This window comes from Coregonus clupeaformis, chromosome 35, assembly GCF_020615455.1.
Source record: "Coregonus clupeaformis isolate EN_2021a chromosome 35, ASM2061545v1, whole genome shotgun sequence".
Lineage (NCBI taxonomy): Eukaryota > Metazoa > Chordata > Actinopteri > Salmoniformes > Salmonidae > Coregonus > Coregonus clupeaformis.
The window spans coordinates 7,347,585-7,369,669 of NC_059226.1; the positions used below are offsets into that span (position 1 = coordinate 7,347,585).

The 22,085-nt window shown below is 44.1% G+C and overlaps 3 protein-coding genes across 5 annotated transcripts; 1 reads left to right on the plus strand and 2 right to left on the minus strand.

Moving 5' to 3' along the window:
- Positions 1-2,102: 2,102 nt before the first annotated feature.
- Positions 2,103-5,601, minus strand: LOC121550243 (B-cell CLL/lymphoma 7 protein family member B-A). Its single transcript, XM_041862412.2, has 6 exons — positions 5,426-5,601; positions 4,909-4,984; positions 4,710-4,815; positions 4,444-4,608; positions 4,218-4,294; positions 2,103-4,035 (listed from the first exon to the last, which is right to left on the minus strand). The coding sequence occupies exons 1-6, from the start codon at positions 5,515-5,517 to the stop codon at positions 3,931-3,933; spliced, it is 621 nt and encodes a 206-aa protein (XP_041718346.1). The 5' UTR covers positions 5,518-5,601; the 3' UTR covers positions 2,103-3,930.
- Positions 5,602-8,442: 2,841 nt separating this feature from the next.
- LOC121550419 (transducin beta-like protein 2) lies at positions 8,443-13,483 on the minus strand. Of its 3 annotated transcripts, XM_041862667.1 has the most exons (7): positions 12,163-12,539; positions 10,412-10,527; positions 10,005-10,189; positions 9,756-9,907; positions 9,459-9,585; positions 9,197-9,349; positions 8,443-9,068 (listed from the first exon to the last, which is right to left on the minus strand). In XM_041862667.1, exons 1-7 carry the CDS (start codon positions 12,290-12,292, stop codon positions 8,609-8,611), a joined length of 1,323 nt encoding a protein of 440 aa, XP_041718601.1. In that variant the 5' UTR covers positions 12,293-12,539; the 3' UTR covers positions 8,443-8,608. The 3 variants fall into 3 exon arrangements, with proteins under 3 accessions (XP_041718601.1, XP_041718604.1, XP_041718603.1); XM_041862670.1 differs by lacking the exons at positions 10,412-10,527; positions 12,163-12,539 and adding an exon at positions 13,402-13,483; XM_041862669.2 differs by lacking the exon at positions 10,412-10,527 and having other exon boundaries at positions 12,163-12,268.
- nsun5 (NOP2/Sun RNA methyltransferase 5) lies at positions 12,604-22,022 on the plus strand. Its single transcript, XM_041862666.2, has 10 exons — positions 12,604-12,793; positions 12,995-13,114; positions 13,432-13,603; positions 17,845-17,953; positions 18,084-18,219; positions 18,398-18,513; positions 19,269-19,447; positions 19,646-19,856; positions 21,090-21,248; positions 21,392-22,022. Exons 1-10 carry the CDS (start codon positions 12,701-12,703, stop codon positions 21,666-21,668), a joined length of 1,572 nt encoding a protein of 523 aa, XP_041718600.1. The 5' UTR covers positions 12,604-12,700; the 3' UTR covers positions 21,669-22,022.
- The last annotated feature ends 63 nt before the right edge of the window (positions 22,023-22,085 follow it).

Sequence of the window (22,085 nt, forward strand, 5' to 3'; positions counted from 1 at the left end):
CATGCAGATCTCCTCTAGAGCAGTGATGTTTTGGGGCTGTCGCTGGGCAACACGGTCTTTCAACTCCCTCCAAAGATTTTCTATGGGGTTGAGATCTGGAGACTGGCTAGGCCACTCCAGGACCTTGAAATGCTTCTTACGAAGCCACTCCTTCGTTGCCCGGGCGGTGTGTTTGGGATCATTGTCATGCTGAAAGACCCAGCCACGTTTCATCTTCAATGCCCTTGCTGATGGAAGGAGGTTTTCACTCAAAATCTCACGATACATGGCCCCATTCATTCTTTCCTTTACACGGATCAGTCGTCCTGGTCCCTTTGCAGAAAAACAGCCCCAAAGCATGATGTTTCCACCCCCATGCTTCACAGTAGGTATGGTGTTCTTTGGATGCAACTCAGCATTCTTTGTCCTCCAAACACGACGAGTTGAGTTTTTACCAAAAAGTTCTATTTTGGTTTCATCTGACCATATGACATTCTCCCAATCCTCTTCTGGATCATCCAAATGCACTCTAGCAAACTTCAGACGGGCCTGGACATGTACTGGCTTAAGCAGGGGGACACGTCTGGCATTGCAGGATTTGAGTCCCTGGCGGCGTAGTGTGTTACTGATGGTAGGCTTTGTTACTTTGGTCCCAGCTCTCTGCAGGTCCTTCACTAGGTCCCCCCGTGTGGTTCTCGGATTTTTGCTCACCGTTCTTGTGATCATTTTGACCCCACGGGGTGAGATCTTGCGTGGAGCCCCAGATCGAGGGAGATTATCAGTGGTCTTGTATGTCTTCCATTTCCTAATAATTGCTCCCACAGTTGATTTCTTCAAACCAAGCTGGTTACCTATTGCAGATTCAGTCTTCCCAGCCTGGTGCAGGTCTACAATTTTGTTTCTGGTGTCCTTTGACAGCGCTTTGGTCTTGGCCATAGTGGAGTTTGGAGTGTGACTGTTTGAGGTTGTGGACAGGTGTCTTTTATACTGATAACAAGTTCAAACAGGTGCCATTAATACAGGTAACGAGTGGAGGACAGAGGAGCCTCTTAAAGAAGAAGGTCTGTGAGAGCCAGAAATCTTGCTTGTTTGTAGGTGACCAAATACTTATTTTCCACCATAATTTGCAAATAAATTCATAAAAAATCCTACAATGTGATTTTCTGGATTTTCTTTTCTCAATTTGTCTGTCATAGTTGACGTGTACCTATGATGAAAATTACAGGCCTCTCATCTTTTTAAGTGGGAGAACTTGCACAATTGGTGGCTGACTAAATACTTTTTTTCCCCACTGTACATATGAGATGAGTAGTGCAAGATATGTAAACATGATTAAAGTGACTAGTGTTCCATTTCTTAAAGTGGCCAGTGATTTCTATAGGTGCCAAGCCAAATTTCTTCAGCCTCCTGAGGTTGAAGAGGCTCTGTTGCACCTTCTTCACCAGACTGTCTGCGTGGGTGGACCATTTCAGTTTGTCAGTGATTTGTACGCCAAGGAACATGAAGCTTTCCATCTTCTCCATTGCGGAACCCGTCGATGTGGATAGGGGGGGTGCACCCTCTGCTGTTTCCTTAAGTCCACGATCAGCTCCTTTGTTTTGTTGACGTTGAGTTAGATGTTATTTTCCTGGCACCACACTCCCAGAGCCCTCACCTCCTCCAAGTAGGCTGTCTCGTCATTGTTGGTAATCAAGCCTACTACTGTTGTGTCGTCTGCAAACTTGATGATTGAGTTGGAGGCGTGCTTGGCCACGCAGTCATGGGTGAACAGGGAGTACAGGAGGGGGCTGAGCATGCACCCTTGTGGGGCCCCAGTATTGAGGATCAGTGAAGTGGAGGTGTTGTTTCCTACCTTCACCACCTGGGGGTGGCCCGTAAGGAAGTCCAGGACCCAGGGCCTCGAGCTTAATGATGAGCTTGGAGGGTACTATGGTGTTGAATGCTGAGCTATAGTCAATGAACAGCATTCTTACATTGGTACTCCTCTTGTCCAGATGGGCTGAATCAATGGGTACATATCAATTTATAAGTCAAATAAATTATGTAGCAACTGCTGATTGACCCTTTAAACTATGGCATGTGTTTTCTAAAATAAATTCAAACAAAAGAACATGCACAAAGGATTTCCAAATCCATACTCCTTTATAAAATAATTGTCACTTGGAAAATTACAATAAAATACAAAGTACTTTTTACAAACTCTTCTCCAAACTACCTTCTTGAAAAATAAAATAATGCATTAGCAGAATAGGCCTACCATCTCCAAATTAATCTGGGTGGTCATTAAAATGTGGATACAGAAGCAATCACATTGTAAATACCTTCATTTTAGTGACCCATTCAACATACTGGCATCCCTGCAAATAATCATGTCTTATCAAGAGACTGACAGTACTATGAAATAATAAGACTGAAAATTAAAACTGTTATAAGTTGGTAATAACTAGTGACATTGTGGGAGTTACCTTTTTGTCTCCCAAATTTTACAGCATATCTTTCATAAATGGCAAACCACTGAATGTGTCCCAGTTGTCAAATGTGTGCATTTGTTTTCGATTGTCAGAGAGAGAAAAAGTATAATCTTTTACATAATAAATATAATTGGTTACTATTTTTAAGTATTATAGTCACTCCCAAATAACATCACATTTTCAGTGTACACACTAACCTGATAAAATAATTTCCTAATTTCACTCAAGTAAAACATTACATAAATAATATCTCAGAAATACAAGCGCTTCCTTGGGTTACTAGGGACGATAGCTCAAGACACCATTTTAGACTGAGAAAAACAATGGGTGTTCATTTTTTACAAATGAACCCTAACTTAAATAACTACTGAGTCAACATCTTTAAGAGATAAATTACAAAACATTAGGACCTAGTAGATTAATTTAAGTTAACTCATCTTCATTCAGTGAATGTGATGTTCATACCAAAAACAGCACAGAGTACTTGTAATTTTGAAACATTCTCCAACGTAAAACTTAGATTTAGGCACTGAGTTTTTAGAAGTGTGTTTGATTTTCTCAGCAGTGTGTCCCGGATGGACGGAGTTGACACTTCATTTAGAAATTGGCAGTGCCGATTGTCAACTTTATCTTTCACTGTTGCTGTGACAAAGATCGTGACAGCTAACATTGAGTAAACAATTACAATTGTCAATGGCACAATATGAAACTGCACTCAAAATAAAGCCAATCCTACAACACTAACCATAGCTGAATTCACCTATTACTTCATAAATGGCCCGTCATTGCTTTGCATTAAAATAGTTTACACGAAAAGTTACATTTTGGAGACAGAAAACGGTATTTCCCAAATCAAATCAAATTAAAAGGACAGACATCTAACCTACCTGACTGCACTACCTCTGGAGAGTGCTGTAGGAGAGTGCTGTAGGAGAGTGCTGTAGGAGAGTGCTGTAGGAGAGTGCTGTAGGAGAGTGCTGTAGGAGAGTGCTGTAGGAGAGTGCTGTAGGAGAGTGCTGTAGGAGAGTGCTGTAGGAGAGTGCTGTAGGAGAGTGCTGTAGGAGAGTGCTGTAGGAGAGTGCTGTAGGAGAGTGCTGTGATTTTGTATTTGGTTGTTAATGCATTCAAACTAAATACTCTAAACTACATATTCATAAATCCTTTGAGGGAGAAACTTAATAAATTCAATATATCATCATAAGTATGGTGGTCCTTAAATGAACCAAATATGTCTGGTCCTTAAAATGTGTCTATTGCAGTCATCGGAGGATAGACTGAGGGTTGTGCAACTCGCTGACTAAAAGCTAAGCAGGGCTGGGTTCAAATCATTTCAAATTCAGGAAGTTTGTTGAGAGTTCAATTCGTGAACCAGAAATGTCCTCATTGAAAACAATGGATAATTTTTCCAAATTACTAAACGAGATTCAACAAAGTGCCTGAAGTGAATTGGGCCCGACCCTGATGCTAAGTGCAGTGTGTGTTAGCTCATCATGGAGGAGCTCATCATGGGGGAGCTCTGCAGGACTGAGTTCTGCTCAAAACACACTCTCTTCAGTGGTGGAGCTCCAGAACACTCCTCTTCCTCCTGTGTGGGGAAATACGGCCAGGTTTGTTTGAATCCATGTTTTATCAGTTTAATGTATACTGTTCTGAGTATATTGTTGGTATATGATGTGGTGTATTAAACAGTCTTGAAAGCACATCGGTTGAGTGACAAAGCTGTGGTGTCAAAGTGGAATGATCATTGAGATGTTAGATGTGCTTTACCTGAGCAGTGAGGGGCAACAGGTCCTCTTTAATCAGCAATGGAGGTTCGTCAGCCAATTCACTTGGCAATGATGGCTCTGAAAACAAAAAAGTATAATAAATAGATATTTACTTAACCTCTAAATAATCAGAAGATATATTTGATCTTATTGAAATCAGAATAATAATTGAGAAAGTGTGCACATTTGCATGTGCATCTGTCGGTCTGTCTGCCTGCCTATCTCACCCTCCATGATCTCCTGGCCCAAAGTGGGGGGCTGGGAGTCATCTGTGCGGAAGTCACACAGGTTCTTCGGGCTCAGAGGTTCACTGAGCTGGGGGCTGGAGTTACTGCTGCTGTCCACTTTGGGCTGGTACGCATCAGACAAGGAGCTCTGGTTACTGTTCTCATCTGGGGAGTAAGAGAGTACAGGAAATATGAGGAAATGGAGAAAGCTCAAGGCCAGTATATGGTGAGGTCATATGTCACTCAAAACGGTTTTCCATCCTTACCATGAAAATCCAGAAGACTTGAGTGTGGGTTTTCTGAGGCTGGATCCGTGGAGAAGCGATTCAGCTCCCTGACTGCCCCAACCGGGACTGCCTTACTCTTCTCCTTCTACAAGATAAATCAAATTCAGACACTGCATTTGTAGGTAGCAACACATAAGAAACTGACATAGCTATCTTATTAAACAAGAAAATAACTTGCTTCCTTTGTATCCACCACTGGCACCCATTTGAATATCCTCAAAGATGTGTCTCCGACAGTCACCCATTTCTTTTCCCTGTAGAAAACAATGTGATTGCGCTCCTTTTCATTAAAAAAATGGTTACAGGGTCAAGTGCACCTGTTTAAATATCCCTTCCATTGAGTGAGATGCTATTAGTGAAAGCTGCTACAAATTAGCGAGGATACACCTCACTGGCAATTGTTGGCTAGCATCTTATTGATTACTACATGACTGTCACTGCATAGTTGCTTCCAAGCTTGTCTGTCCATTCATTATTAGCAAGCTAGCTAATTAGGTTTACTCAAGTCCTACTTTTGGTTCCGCCTCTTGTTGAAAAGCCACTTGTCTTGAGGGAGAAAGCTTCACAGTGATTCTCATTGGCTGTGCTCTCGGTCTTTCACTGTCATTCTGTCTCAAACCACGCCTCCCTGTCGCTGAACTTTGTGTATGTAATCTTTTATGATCTTTCACACAAATAAACAGTGTTGTGCTTACCATCTTCTGACCCTCTCAATGACCGCCATCACCTTCTTCATGTCATCTTTAGCGCGGCTTCGTGTCTCAGCGCGAACCGAGCGTCCAGACATTTTGTGCTTGGTTTTAGTTTGATTTGCCTCCGACAGACTGTTTAGCCACAGACAGAAGGGGTAACCCAGACACGTCACAGTGGCTATAAAGCTGAAGCATCCGTTTTAAACGTTTTCTCACCACCAAATATAGTAGTGAGAGGAAGTCCAGTCGCGGGTAGTGGGAAAGGATGGAACTAGGTGAAACTGGGCCGGCATTCTGCTAATTTTCTCATCAATGAAACATCTGATCTCAAAACATTTTTCTGTTCCCAAAACTACAATCTATTATGGACACAGTGCACTAAGTTTTAGACTTGACACTTGCGTTGTTTAGGAGCGCAAGGTCGAATTGAGTGTGCGCACATCAAGGGGCGTTCCATAACGGAAATATGCAAATACATGCTACAACGCGCCAATAGGATCTCGCTATCTCGTGCTTGGCTTTGCCGACGTCTTTGCTTGTTCTGCCCACTATGCTTCATTTTCTCCCACTGTAAACTACACAGATGAACTATCTTGGGTTAGTTATATCTTTGGTTTAGCTTTTAAGCTCTCCGTCCTGCCCCATGATTCTCGCGAGCTTTCGGGACCCATTCTCTTCTTGTTCTCACAAAACGCCCTCCCTAAATGTGCATGTGTTACATGAAGTTACCAGCTGGGGTCACATGTTACATTGTAGTTACACCGTGGCATCCCTGAGCTTCATTGTTAGTTTAGTATGTCATGTTTCTACAGAGGAACTGTAGAAACACAAGACATCCCAGCAGAATTCCTATTATCTAACAAAACTTATTTTTTAAAAGGTACAAAGACCCCCAGAGTCAAAGAAAGTTCTCCTATAGTAGTAGCATTACACATTTACGTCATTTAGCAGACGCTCCTATCCAGAGCCATTTACAAAATGTTATTGCTCACATACGTGTTTAGCAGATGTTATTGTGGGTGTAGCGAAATGCTGGTGTTTCTTGCTCCAACAGTGCAGTAATATCTAACAAATTCACAACAATACACACAAATCTAAAGTAAAGGAATTACGAATATATAAATATTTGGATGAGCAATGTCAGACTAAGACTAAGACACAGTAGAACAGAATAGAATACAGTATATACATATGAGATGAGTAATGCAAAATAAGTAAACATTAAAGTGACTAGTGTTCCATTATTAAAGTGGCCAGTGATTTCAGTCTATGTATATAGGGCAGCAGCCTCTAATGTGCAAGTGGTGGCTATTTAACAGTCTGATGGCCTTGAGATATAAACTGTTTTTCAGTCTCTTGGTCCCAGCTTTGATGCACCTGTACTGACCTCGCCTTCTGGATGATAGCGGGGAGAACAGGCAGTGGCTCAGGTGGTTGTTGTCCTTGATGATCTTTTTGGCCTTCCTGTGACATCGGGTGCTGTAGGTGTCCTGGAGGGCTGGTAGTTTGTCACCGGTGATGCGTTGGGCAGACCGCACCACCCTCTGGAGAGCCCTGCGGTTGCGGGCGGTGCAGTTGCAGTTGCCATACCAGACGGTGATACAGCCCGACACGATGCTCTCAATTGTGCATCTGTAAAAGTTTGTGAGGGTTTTAGGTACCAAGCCAAATTTCTTCAGCCTCCTGAGGTTGAAGAGGCTCTGTTGCGCCTTCTTCACCACACTGTCTGCGTGGGTGGACCATTTCAGTTTGTCAGTGATGTGTACGCCGAGGAACTTGAAGCTTTTCACCTTCTCCACTGCGGTCCCGTCGATGTGGATAGGGGGGTGCTTCCTCTGCTGTTTCCGGAAGTCCACAATCAGCTCCTTTGTTTTGTTGACGTTGAGTGAGAGGTTATTTTCCTGGCCCCACACTCCCAGGGCCCTCACCTCCTCCCTGTAGGCTGTCTCGTCGTTTTTAGTAATCAAGCCTACTACTGTTGTGTCGTCTGAAAACTTGATGATAGAGTTGGAGGCGTGTGTGGCCACGCAGTCATGGGTGAACAGGGAGTACAGGAGGAGGCTGAGCACGCATCCTTGTGGGGTCCCAGTGTTGAGGAACAACGAAGTGGAGATGTTGTTTCCTACCTTCACCACCTGGTGGCGCTCCACCAGGAAGTCCAGGACCCAGTTGCACAGTGCGGGGTTCAGACCCAGGGCCTCAAGCTTAATGATGAGCTTGGAGGGTACTATGGTGTTGAAGGCTGAGCTATAGTCAATGAAAAGCATTCTTACATAGGTATTCCTCTTGTCCAGATGGGATAGGGCAGTGTGCAGTGCGATGGCGATTGCATCGTCTGTGGATCTATTGGGGCGGTAAGCAAATTGAAGGGTGTCGGGTAAGGTAGAGGTGATATGATCCTTGACTAGTCTCTCAAAGCACTTCTTGATGACAGAAGTGAGTGCTACTGGGCGATAGTCATTTAGTTTAGTTACCTTTGCTTTCTTAGGTACAGGAACAATGGTGGACATCTTGAAGCATGTGGGGACAGCAGACTGGGATAGGGAGAGATTGAATATGTCCGTAAACACTCCAGCCAGCTGGTCTGCGCATGCTCTGAGGACGCGGCTAGGGATGCCGTCTGGGCCAGCAGCCCTGCGAGAATTAACACGCTTGAAAGTCTTACTCACGTCGGCCACGGAGAAGAAGAGCCTACAGTCCTTGGTAGCGGGCTGCGTCGGTGGCACTGTGTCATCCTCAAAGCATGTGTTTAGCTTGTCTGGAAGCAAGACATCGGTGTCTGCGACGTGGCTGGTTTTCCCTTTGTAGTCCGTGATTGTCTGTAGACCCTGCCACATACGTCTCGTGTCTGAGCCGTTGAATTGCGACTCCACTTTGTCTCTATACTGACGTTTTGCCTGTTTGATTACTGACGTTTTGCCTGTTTGATTGCCTTATGAAGGGAAGGTCCAAGTAGAGATAAATAGTATTACAGATTTTTGGAGGCAGGCAGAGCATTCAGAAAACAAAACAGAGCCATATTTCTGTAGAAACACAATGATTTATTAAAACCAGCATGCAAATTCCACTTATACCTGACAGGAGTCGAATTGCAGGCCATTCTGTGAAGAGGCAGTGTGTGAGAGAAAGGGAGAGAGAGAGATAGAAAGAGGGGTCTACACAGCCAGCCCGGGGGTCATTAGTTCTTTAGTCCTTGGGTGCCGTGAGCACAGTGTCCAGCGCGCTCTGCGCCTCCTGTATCTGCTGTTGCAGCCTTTGTTTCATGCCCTCGTTCTGGGCCTTCTTCAGCATGGCCTGCATGTCCTGGATGGCCGCACGGTAGCCCGGCGCATTGTGGAACACACGCACCGCCCGGTCCCCGCTGCACACCAGGTAGCGGCTGTTGATGTCAAACCTAAGCTCAGTGATCTCCTCGCTGTGGACTCCATGGAACTCCTCCTCCAGCTGACCCGTGGAGGTGCTGTACATGGCCACGCTGCAGCGGTTGGAGATAGCCACCACGCGGGCGTCTGGCGACAGGGCCACCCGGCTGCCTTCCGACGACTGGCAAGGTACCGACTTCAGGAGGTAGGGGTCCTGTTGCTTCTTGTACTCCACGTCTGTGTCCCACAGCCGCCACGTGCCGTCCTTGGAGACGGTGGCCATTCTGGGGGAAACAGGAGACGGTTTCAAATGTCAATGGGGAAATCTACCTTATGAATGTAATCATATAATGTCATCCATGGAAATCAACCATTGATGTTTCGATAGGATACCACACAATGCATGCCTTACCTGCGTGAGTCGTTAGAGAAGGCAAAGGAGTGGACCCCTGCTGAATGGCCCTTCAGGTCGAAGGCGCGGGTCACCTCTTTGAAGTCGCCACCCTTCCCGAAGCACACCTCCCACACCTTCACGTCAGGAGTGAAGCCACAGGAAGCCACAAACCTGAAGACAGAACCATCCAAAAATTATTTACCTGAGATCACTATTACATTAGCTATAACCCCCCCCCACACACACACACGCACACACAGATTTAGAGGACGGTACTGACCTTCCACAGGGTGAGATGGCAGCGTAGGAGTTGGTCATCTGGTTGGTGATGATAGAGGCCAGTACCTCTCCTTTCAGGTCCCAAATGAGGATGTTGGTGTCGGTGGAGGCACTCATGATGAACTTGCCTGGAACACAGAAAACAAAAAAGGGAGAGAAATTAGAGTTTAGACGACAACTGGAACAAGGGTTTCTTCCATAACTTCTAACGTTCATAACTTTTGAAAAATGTGCATATCACGCAGTCACATCTTCCTGCCTTTTAATCATTCAGTCTGAATACATTTAGCCGTCATACCCGTCTCTGCGATGCCGATATTGATGACATTGGCCTTGTGTTTCTGAGGGAAGTCTTCAGGGGCAGCATTGAAAGTGAAGCTACCATCATCCTTCTTGGTCATCTTGAAGATGCGAATGGTATCTCCGTTAGCCAGCCAAGTAATGAAGGCCCTTCATACCAAGACAGAGTAAGTATAGAAAGACAAGAGGCTCTATCCACCTATCTATATATACCCTTTGTTATGGACAGGAGTGTGTGTGTGTATACCTTGAATCAGGGCTGAAACAGACCATCGTGGCGTGGTCCAGCTCTACGTTGACCCTCAGACATTTGTGGTCTCTGTCAAGGAATTCCTTGGTGCTCCATATCCTGACGGTGCGGTCATCAGCACAGGTGGCTAGGTACTTCCCGTTGCTGCTGAAGTCCAGGGACGTCACATTTCCACTGTGACTCTGGGGAGAGAGAGAGACGAGTGAGCCAAGCAATGATCAAGCATCAGATAATTCTGCAACGTCGTCACACACCACTGTCATTACATTATGTTCTGTGAGCCTTGTTGGAGGAGCATTACACAAGACTGTGGCCTGTGGGATGGTTTTTATAATTGATTAGATAGGCAGAGTATGCCTAAATATGGCAAATATAGAGTTCATAGTATGTAAAGCGTGGCCCACCTTCAAGGAGGATGCCAGGAGAGGGTGGCTGAAAGTGTGCTGCTGGGCTTTCTCCTTGCGAGGACGCTGTTGTTGTTTCTGTTTCTTGGCAGTGGGAGCCTTCACTGCATTTTTCTCTGCCGCAGGGGATGAATTGGCATTACATTACACAAGACGTTCAAGAAGACACTTTCTAGTACCTTCCATAGAGGCTAACCAAGAAACTTTTTGTCATGTAGTGTATGTGGACACATGCTCGTCGAACATCTCATTCCAAAATCATGGGCATTAATATGGAGTTGGTCCCCCCTTTGCTACTATAACAGCCTCCACTCTTCCGGGAAGGCTTTCCACAAGATGTTGGAACATTGCTGCGGGGACTTGCTTCCATTCAGCCACAAGAGCATTAGTGAGGTCGGGCACTGATGTTGGGCGATTAGGCCTGGCTCGCAGTCGGCGTTCCAATTCATCCCAAGGGTGTTCGATGGGGTTGAGGTCAGGACTCTGTGCAGGCCAGTCAAGTTCTTCCACACCGATCTCGACAAACCATTTCTGTATGGACCTCGCTTTGTGCACAGGGGCATTGTCATGCTGAAACAGGAAAGGGCCTTCCCCAAACTGTTACCACAAAGTTGAAAGCACAGCGTCGTCTAGAATGTCATTTAACGCTGTAGCGTTAAGATTTCCCTTCACTGGAACTAAGGGGCCTAGTCCGAACCATGAAAAACAGCCCCAGACCATTGTTCCTCACCCACCAAACTTTACAGTTGGCACTATGCATTCGGGCAAGTAGCGTTCTCCTGGGATCCGCCAAACCCAGATTCGTACGTCGGACTGCCAGATGGTGAAGCGTGATTCATCACTCCAGAGAACGTGTTTCCACTGCCGAAGAGTCCAATGGCGGAGAGATTTACACCACTCCAGCCGATGCTTGGCATTGCGCATGGTGACCTTAGGCTTGTGTGCGGCTGCTCGGCCATGGAAACCCATTTCATGAAGCTCCCAACAAACAGTTATTGTGCTGACGTTTGAAACTCGGTATGCGCTTCAGCGGTCCTGTTCTGTGAGCTTGTGTGGCCTACCACTTCACGGCTGAGCCGTTGTTGCTCCTAGACATTTCCACTTCACAATAACAGCACTTACAGTTGACCGGGGAAGCTCAAGCAGGGCAGAAACTTGACGAACTGACTTGTTGGAAAGGTGGCATCCTATGACGGTGCCATGTTGAAAAGTCACTGAGCGCTCCAGTAAGGCCATTCTACTGTCAATGTTTGTCTATAGAGATTGCATGGCTGTGTGCTCAATTTTATACACCTGTCAGCAACAGGTGTGGCTGAAATAGCCGAATCTACTAATTTGAATGGGGTGTCCATATACTTTTGTATATATAGTGTAGGTAGCCTATATCATGTTTCTCATTATCAAAATGTTCAGGTTGATTTCTCCTCTGGGAACCGTAAGATGTTGCCTCATAAAACATTTACAATTCTGTAACAATAATACAATGTTTTGGTCACCATTTCATTCAAACTTTCTTCCATAACTTTTCCTCCAGCAACAAGTTTACAGCTGGCTACATTTAAACTTTTTTGACCTGGTGTCAATACTTTTAAATGAGTACATATATTCTTACTATCATCAAGGGCCACTGGCTTCTATTACAGTGTGTGTAAATTGCACCTGTTTGACACATTCACAGCTAGCTAAGTTAGTACAATAGCAATCCATAGCAACGCGACATAATATGCAAACAAGTTAAGAGAGCAATTTACCAACTGAGTCTTCTTCATTCTGCTCTAGTTGTTCACTTATTTCTCCTTTCTGCTTTCCCACTGCGACGGCGACCAAAATTATTAGCATTCCTATTAATAAGGTCAAGGCAATAAGAGCCGCAAACTCCATCTTCGCCGAGTTTGTGCCACGTTAGCACTAGCTATTGTAACAGCACAGCTAGCACGCTAGCAAACTCCTTTGACACAAGAGGCTAGCCTGGTTAGCTACTTGCTGTGGCTGCAGCTTTGTTCAGCTAACAATATCGTTGTATTTAAATAGTAACAATACTGTTCTAGTTATTAACTGTATGATAACGAATAATCTAACTTGCTTTACACATGCATACAAAATCAGTTACTGAAGTCAGCAGCAGATAACTGAGTTCTAACGTAACTCTAACGTAAACCTCAATTTTTCAGCAGGCCGTAAAGTATATTGTCCACTTGCGGAAACGTGGGTGTCGTGGAGACATTCATGAAACATAACTAATGATAACACATTCTCTTTTTAAAAATACTCTAAATTCGTTTTGTAGCAATGGCTTTGTACACGAAAGCTGCCGAGATTCTCGAGAAAGTGGAGAGGAAGCAGGCTACTGTAAAGACTTTGGTTTACGATAGTAAATTTCAGGTAAATTACTACAGTTTACTGAGTAGCTATTATTAGCTTGCTAACGCCTTGCTTTGTCAACATTTGCCATGTAGCTAACCAGTACACACACATAACACAGGCAACAACTTGCTGGTCATGGCTAGAAGCAAAAAATCCTGTGTGTAAAGTGACTTAAAACAGTAGTGTGTTGATATTGTTATAATGCTCTCACCTCACCAGAATATCAAGCAGCTTTTTGCCCTGGTGTGTGAGACACAGAAGTTTTCATCCATTCTCCAAGAGATCATTGAGTCCACCAAACTCCTTAAACAGACTAAGATCAAAATGAATCTAGCCAAGGTAATGTGAAACACATGGATACATTTATCTTCCCCATCATGCCTTTTTGAACAAAGCACGAAGTCCATTCAGTCCCTCCAACAGAGTTCTTCAAGCCTGGTCCTGGGAACCCACAGGTCATAATATGCAGGCATTTGTTTCTGCCCATTACGAACACACCTGATTAGCTACTGTAATTGAATCAGGCGTGTTAGAACAGGGATATAACAAAAGCCTGCACACCCTGTGGCTCAGATTCCCAGGACCAAGATTGAAGAACACTGATCCAACACTGGCTGGTAGCTTACCTCTTGTTTGGTCCTGTCCACATTACACAGGTTCTGGTGTATGACCTGGTCATCGGTAAGGGGCTGAAGTGTGGCGGAGCCTGGAAGGCTCTGATGATGAAGCACCGCTCCAGACTGCAGGCTGCCCTGGCCCGCATGAAGATCAAGCAGAAGGTCAGCCGCAACCAGGACCTGCTCCCCTCCAGTCTCCAGCAGCCTGAAGGTTGGATTGATTTATCCCTATTACTCCTGTTAGAAAACAAGACATTTGCGCTTCCAAGAGATGAGTGGCATAGTACTGTATCTGCGAGCTGTTCTATAGGCTATAGAGCGCACGTGCCAATACCAAAGTGGGCACATTTGCTATATAAACGCAACATTTTTTGTGACAAAACCATCGGTACAGTTGGAAATGCGATGGAAACCCATTTAACTTGTATTTTTTATTCGGTACATGGGAATTTAACCGCAGAAGTTATTTTTATTACATTTACATTTTAGTCATTATTATTATTATTATTATTATTATTATTATTATTATTATATTATATTTAGCAGACGCTCTTATCCAGAGCGACTTACAGTTAGTGAGTGCAAACAGATATTTTTTTTTCATACAGAGATGACAGAGAAACCTTTACTTTAACGATGTCAACCATACTGAACAAAAATATAACGCAACATTTTGCTGAGTTGCAGTTCTATGTGCGCTACGTCATCACACACCGTATTTTACCCTCAACAAGTCACACATCTCTGGTGGGAAAATCCGCATATTGTTTTTATGCAGATTTTAGAATATTTGCATCTAAATCTGTCGCCAATTGGATGGAAACCTAGCTTGTAACCAGGTTTCCATCCAACATTTTTATGCGAGTAAAGTACGTCGGATAAAGAATGTCATGACAGGCCTGATGGAAAAAGCTAATTTTTCGGTAAACTTTCCAAATGTCGACAAAACAAAATATACGCTAGACAAGGAGGGATCATTTTGTCAAAAACCACTTTTCCTTCCAACCATTTTATGCGGATGAATCACCTGACGCATGGAAAAAGTCACCAATGGGCTGATGGAAACATGAAATGCCAGTACAATTTTATAAATGCCGTCAGACCATTTGTTGGTTCGACATGGTGGGATCTTTTGTCTGTAAAATGTATTATGCGAGAAATTGCAGTGGAAACGCCTTTATGCGCAAATATTGATATCATATCGAAGTAATGCGATATGTTGTGTGGTCCTCCCACTACGACTCCGGAAAGCATGCAGTTTATTAAACTACAGATTAAATAAATTATGATGAACTTCACAAGGTGATTAATGTGCAAGGTGATGAGCTTGATGCTCCTTTCCAATAAATATCGACGGTTTTATTCTGGTGACATGATGATCGATGCTTGGTTGCCGTTTGACAAATACAAATAATATCGCTGTAATCCATAATAATCTCCTAATGTAGGTAGCCTACCCGCAATGTAACTGCGAGCTGTTGGTTAAAGCATGTGCCAAGACCAGAGTGGGCATATTCGCTGTATAACGAATATATTTTTTTGACAAAACCATCAGTACAGTTAAATGCAATGAAAACCCATTTATTCGGTACTTGGAAATTTAACCGCAGAAGTTATTTTCTGTGTACTACGTCTTTTCTGTGTACTACGTCATCACGCACAGCCAATGGAAACCTAGCTATTTAGAAAGTTCACAGATGCGACAATTCCCTGCTACAGTGCGTTTACATTGAACTCACTTGTTGGTAAAAACAGCTGAACGTAATGACGTCACTGCCTAGTGCCTACTGTCTGTCATACTTCACTGGAAATAAGTTAAAGCAGAGATCTGTATATAATGACGAGATGCTCATGTCTCCACCCTAACAATGGGAGTGGTTGTCAAAGGCGGGAAGGCAGGCCTGCATATTAAGCCCATAGAAACGCTTTGGGTTTATTTTGGACAGATTTTGGCGAGAGAGAACCCTCTCTGGTTAAAGGGCGACTGCACTTCCTGATTTGGCCTCGTTTTAGATTCGGTTCATTAAGAAATGCTAGTGGCCATGACTGCATTCAAACATGACTTGGTTTCAGGGTGTGGTTTGATGTGGATGTCATGTGTGTTTGCAGGTGGGAAGACTTAGCCTAAATATTTCGCCAATTATATAGACAAAAAAATTAAAGCAACATGGAACAATTTCAAAGACTACTGAGTTACACTAGGCCCTAATCTATGGATTTCCCATGACTGGGGATACAGATATGCATCTGTTGCTCACAGATACCTTTAAAAAGAAAAAGGTAGGGGCGTGGATCAGAAAACCAGTCAGTATCTGGTGTGACCACCATTTGCCTCATGCAGCGCATGACACATCTCCTTCGCATAGAGTTGATCAGGCTGTTGATTGTGGCCTGTGGAATGTTATCCTACTCCTCTTCAATGGCTGTGCGAAGTTGCTGGATATTGGCGGGAACTGGAACACGCTGTCGTACACATCAATCCTGAGCATCCCAAACATGCTCAATGGGTGACATGTCTGGCAAGTATGCAGGCCATGGATGAACAGGGACATTGTCAGCTTCTAGGAATTGTGTACAGATCCTTGCGACATGGGGCTGTGCATTATCATGCTGAAACATGAGGTGATAGCGGCAGATGAATGGCACGACAATGGGCCTCAGGATCTCGTCACGGTATCTCTGTGCATTCAAATTTCCATAGATAAAATGCAATTGTGTTCGTTGTCCGTAGCTTATGCCTGCCCATACCATAACCCCACCGCCACCATGCATTCAGGTTAAGACCCTGGTGAGGACGACGAGCACGCAGATGAGCTTCCCTGAGATTGTTTCTGACAGTTTGTGCAGAAATTATTTGGTTGTGCAAACCCACAGTTTCATCAGCTGTCCGGTTGGCTGGTCTCAGACGATCCCACAGGTGAAGAAGCCAGATGTGGAGGTCCTGAGCTGGTGTGGTTACACGTGGTCTGCGGTTGTGAGGCCGGTTGGACGTACTGCCAACTTTGATGGGGGTGGGGGCCACAAAAATCCGGAATTTATGAGGGGCCTCAGTGGCTCATGGGTCTGCGTACCCACGTCCCCACCTTGCGAGCAAAACATTTTAGCAGCCTCCCTCGTGACAGAGAAGAGAAAATGTGTTAGTTATTGTGTTATTTCCTGCTATTCTTTTGCCATGGGGCGTAGAGAAAATGTTACAGTTTTAAAGCAATTTTTTTTGCAATTCTACACATTTTGCCATGGGGTGGAGAGATGATTTAGCAATTTTATAACACATTTCATGCAATTCTACTCATTTTGCCATGGGGCGGAGAGAAAATGAGCAGTTTTACGCCTTGTGTATTCTATTATTCTAACTCTCAAAAGTAAGCTGAGACACCGACTGAGTTCCTAAAAGGGGGCCTACAAAAGGGGGGCTGCCAGCTGCCCACACCTGCTCTAAAATGACATTGGAGGCAGTTTATGGTAGAGAATTGAACATTCAATTCTCTGGCAACAGCTCTGGTGGACATTCTTGCAGTCAGCATGCCAATTGCACGCTCCCTCAACTTGAGACATCTGTGGCATTGTGTTGTGACACTGCATGTTTTAGAGTGGCCTTTTATTGTCCCCAACACAAGATGCACCTGTGTAATGATCATGCTGTTTAATCAGCTTCTTTATATGCCACACCTGTTAGGTGGATGGATTATTGGCAAAGGAGAAATGCTCACTAACAGGGATATAAACAGATTTGTGCACAACATTTGGGAGAAATAAGCTTTTTGTGTGTATGGAAAATGTCTGCAATCTTTTATTTCAGCTCATGAAACATGGGACCAACATTTTACATGTTGCGTTTATATTTTTGTTCAGTGTAGCTTCAGCGTGCTGGTGTGCGACCATGGCAAAGTTGTTTTGACTTTAGATAGCTTAGTTAGGGACCGTCAATAATCATGTTGCACACCTTTGTTTTCTCATTAAATGATTTCAATATTTGTATATGAATTTCTACAATTTATAGTTGGAGGTTTTTAAGTAATAAAAATGTGGAGCTATTAGCATATTAACATATTGACCCATGTGCATTGTGTATTTTATCGATGGCCCCTAACTAGCCCCATAGGGATTTCCAAAGTCAACCCAAATTTACCACAGGTCATGTGCAGCTGCACTCAGAATTTATAATTACTTGTGCGCTGCCAGCTGTGGGCAGTATTGAAACAAACCCAACCTTCATTTACGTTGTGATGCAGTCACAACCACAAAACTCGGTTTTGGACGAGACTGACTTTATGACCAAAATGATCCTTTTTACACTTTGTAGTCAATTTTGACAGTAGAATAAATGTTTGACTCATATCGATGCCACACAGGCTGTTTTCTAAATTATAAGTCGTTTTTTAGGGGCAGTTGCTCTTTAAATGTTACTCGCCTTTTTGTTTGTTAAAGAATAGTCATTTTCTCCTTCCTCAGGCGATCAGCTTCCGAGGTATGTGCGTGTGAACACGTTAAAGACCACGGTGGAGGATGCCATTGATTACTTCAAGAGAGAGGGCTTCTCCTACTTAGGACAGGCCTACAGGTCAGTCAGGGACAGGCCTTTGATGTTTCTTCCTTCCCTGTTTATTCTATTGACTGAGCATCGATTCATTCTAGTGATCGAGGTTGACATGAGGTAAATGAAAATTTGAATGTGTGTTTCTGATGTCCAGGCTCGATGACCTGAATCTGAAGGGGAAATCCTTTGTGGGTGACCTGCACCTTTCAGACCTGCTGGTTTTCTCTGCAAAGACAGACTTCCATGACCACAATCTGTACAAGGCTGGCCACATCATTCTACAAGACAAGGTGAGGACTTTCAATGCGTCCTTCCTTCCTTGAGGTCATCACTGATCTGTACATGATTGGATGAGGTTACCTGGTCAGATCTATTCTGATAAAAAATAAGTTGCGATTCATTTAGAAGGTATTCTAACAGGGCCTATGGATTTGCCTGTGTACTACTGTCTCCCGTATATCCCAACAGGCCAGCTGTCTCCCTGCGTACCTCCTGAACCCTCCTACAGGCAGCCACGTCCTGGATGCTTGTGCAGCGCCGGGGAACAAAACCAGCCACCTTGCTGCCATCATGAAAAACAAAGGGTAAAACTTGATTGAAATAAAAAGAGGTCCCATTTCCCAGACCCAGATTAAGCCTTCTCCTGGTCTAAATGCGATGCACAAAAAATTAAGGACACTTTCTCTTTCCATGACAGAGACTGACCGGGTGAATCCACGTGAAAGCTATGATCCCTTATTGATCCACTTCAATCAGTGTAGATGAAGGAGAGGAGACAGGTTAAAGAAGGATTTTTAAGCCTTGAGCCAATATGTGTGCTATTCAGAGGCTGAATGGGCAAGACAAAATATTTAAGTGCCTTTGAACGGAGTATGGTAGTAGGTGCCAGCCGCACCAGTTTGTGTCAAGAATTGCAATGCTGCTGGGTTTTTTCATGCTTAACAGTTTCCCGTGTGTATCAAGAATGGTTCACCGCCAACTTGACACAACTGTGGGAAGCATTGGCGTGAACATGGGCCAGCATCCCTGTGGAACGCTTTCGAAACCTTGGTGGAGTCCATACCCCAACAAATTGAGGCTGTTCTGAGGGCAAAAGGGGGGGATGCAACTCAATATTAGGAAGGTGTTCTTAATGTTTTGTACTCTGTACTTTTTCTGGTTCTGGGAAACTATTGTCTAGTAGGAATAGGGTATTAACAATCTTGTGATGTTAATCCTGAAAAAAGAGAAGGTTACTAAAGGAAGGCTCTTTTGATCAAATTTCAAACCACATTGTAAAGGTTACTTGCCTCACCTTATACCTTTGACCCAAACCTATTTTCTCTGACCCGTGTTGAAGGAAGCTGTTTGCCTTCGACCTGGATGCCAAGCGTCTCTCCACAATGTCCACTCTCCTGCTCCGCGCTGGAATCACATGTCAGCAGCTGGCCAATCAGGACTTCCTAAAGGTGGACCCGGACGGGCCCCAGTATAAAGATGTGGAGTACATCCTACTGGACCCGTCGTGCAGCGGATCAGGTAACACAACCTGTCTGTCTGGTGTCCTCAAAACAAAATACAGATGTTTAGTGCTTGTTTATTACTCCAGAAAGATGCACCTCAATGACCCAGAAGGACTCACAAGTCAAAGTATCTGTATGACCTCTAAAACAAGTACCTTCTTTGTACTCAATGTCATTGTTGATCCAATAGTTTTTGTGTTTTTCTCTCTCTCAGGGATGGTGTGTCTGCGGGACGAGGCCTCGCCCTCCCAAAAGGAGCAGGACAAGCGTCGTCTGCAGGCCTTGGCAGCGTTCCAGCTGCACTGTCTCAACCACGCCCTGCGCTTCCCCCGCCTGCAGCGCCTGGTCTACTCCACCTGCTCCATCCATACCGAGGAGAACGAGCAAGTGGTGGCCGCCTGCATGCTGCAGAACCCAGGCTTCAGGTAGGACACAGAAATGTATAATTAAAGCTGCAAGCAGCTTTGCCGGGTTTCAGATGTGTGCCCACTGTGCCACCATCAGGACAAATTGGACACATTGCCCTAGGATGAGCTACTTCTGTACTGTTTACCACACTTACCAAATATCAGAACTCAAAATCAAACCAATCATGCAATAAGTTTTTAATGTATTTGACTTTTTTTTTTATGATGACTACTTTAAAACATATTCTTCTACAGAACCGCTGGACCGACTGGCACCTAATTTGGTATATAGCATCTATAGATGCACATCTTCAAACACAATATTTTCCAAGACTCTTGCTCAAACAATATGGCCGCTATGAGCCAATGAGCTTGGATGAATTATTTTTTCCTGTCCAACAGCACAACACTTTACAGGTTAGCTAGACTCATATCCCTGAGCATGTGTACCAAATTTAATCACTGAGTCAAACAGATCAAGAGATAGAAACATGTGGTCGATCTGAATGTGCTTAGATATGTTGAGTCTTGACAGTATTTGGAACATGTGTACCAAGTTTTGTTGCAAATGAATATCTGTGTCGGAGTTATATGCATTTGTGCCAGACCACGCCCACATTCATATTTATTGGTCAGTAGCGGCCATGTTATTTGAGATGCTATCTTGGAAAAACATCATTTGTGAGAGCTTGGTCCATAGATGCCATGTATCAAGTTCTGTGCATATCAGTATTTCGGTGCCAGAGGAGTAGCGTTTTAAGTGTTTTTAACAAAATTGAAAATGGTGGAACCTTGAGGAAAATGTGTTCCTTGTGAGGAGAGGGACCTATGTACTGGATTTCAGGACTCTAGGTCACATGGGGTGAGGGGCGTGACCTTTCAAAATGTGCTATTGCTTGTTATAGCGCCACCATGTAGCAAATATGCACGGTAATGGATGAGAGGGTGTATCCCCTGGCCCTTTACCATCATGCAAGGTTGCAACCTAGGCCTTACCATCTCACCGGAATTTGCATTATTTCAAAAATCGGCAGAAGGAAAATAATCAAAGCCAACAAATACAATAGGGTTTCACCAGCTTCGCTTCTGAACCCCTAATGATCAATTCCCAAAAAGAATATAGATTTATCATGGAACCGACCTGTATTTGACCTGTGTTTCTAGGATCATAAGAACAGTATAGCATTGTGGAAACTGGCGTAAGCCTATGATCTGAGACACCGGCTTTGTTTTCACCCTTTGTTTTTGCAGGCTTGTTCCACTGCTCCAGCAGTGGCCCGAGCGTGGTCTGGCTCCCCTCACACAGTGTCTCCGAGCCAGCACCACCAAAACCCTCACCCATGGCTTCTTTGTGGCCCTGCTGGAGCGACACACAGCACAGAGTCTAGAAGAGCAGGCCTCCAAAACACTGTGAGTAACAGTTATACATTCAATGAAACTCTCATTAATTGAAAGCAAGGCAACTTAAAAGAGAAAGTCTAGATTATACAGTTGCTATGTGAAGTTAATCAACAGAAATGCAACATTGTTAATGTTAGTCTTCACTGTTGTAGCAATCCGGTCACTGAGATGAGTCCAAGTAGTCCTTCTGCCAGTAAGGACATCCATGAGGCTGAAGATGCCGATATCACAGAAGATGGGGATGAGGTTCAGGAGCCTATTAGCACCACCAAGGATAATACAGAAACCTCAGGAGGAGCAAAGAAGAAGAAGAGGAGGAGGAAGAAAAAGAAAGATGGGGATAAGGAGGCTCTGGAGCCCAAAACCACTGAGGAACAGACAGATACCTCAGGAGGAACAAAGAAAAAAAAGAATGCTAAAGTGGAATGAGACTGACCCTTCAAAGGGACACTGGCTTTGGGTGCCTTGGCGGTCACGACTTTGGCTGTCATTTAGACGAGCTATATTTTGCCCTAGCTCGAGTCGACATCGAAGCTAGGCTGTGCCATGTTCGGAAGGCGAACAGTCATGGTGACAATGATTTGGTACCTCTAATCCAGCATTGTCACAATGCCTACATGGCATTGCATTTTTCTACCCAGTCAAGTTCTGATATTATTGTGGAGGGTACTGAATCTGATAAATACCTTTTGTGTATTTGTCTGTTAATGCCATTAGTTGGGCAGTCACTTGTACCCTTGACCATATGTGTATTCCTCAAATAAACATCCAATCTTGCATTTGTTTTTTTGATCGGTTCAAATGTATAGACGTGTTCAGACAGACCAGTCACTAAGATATCTTTAT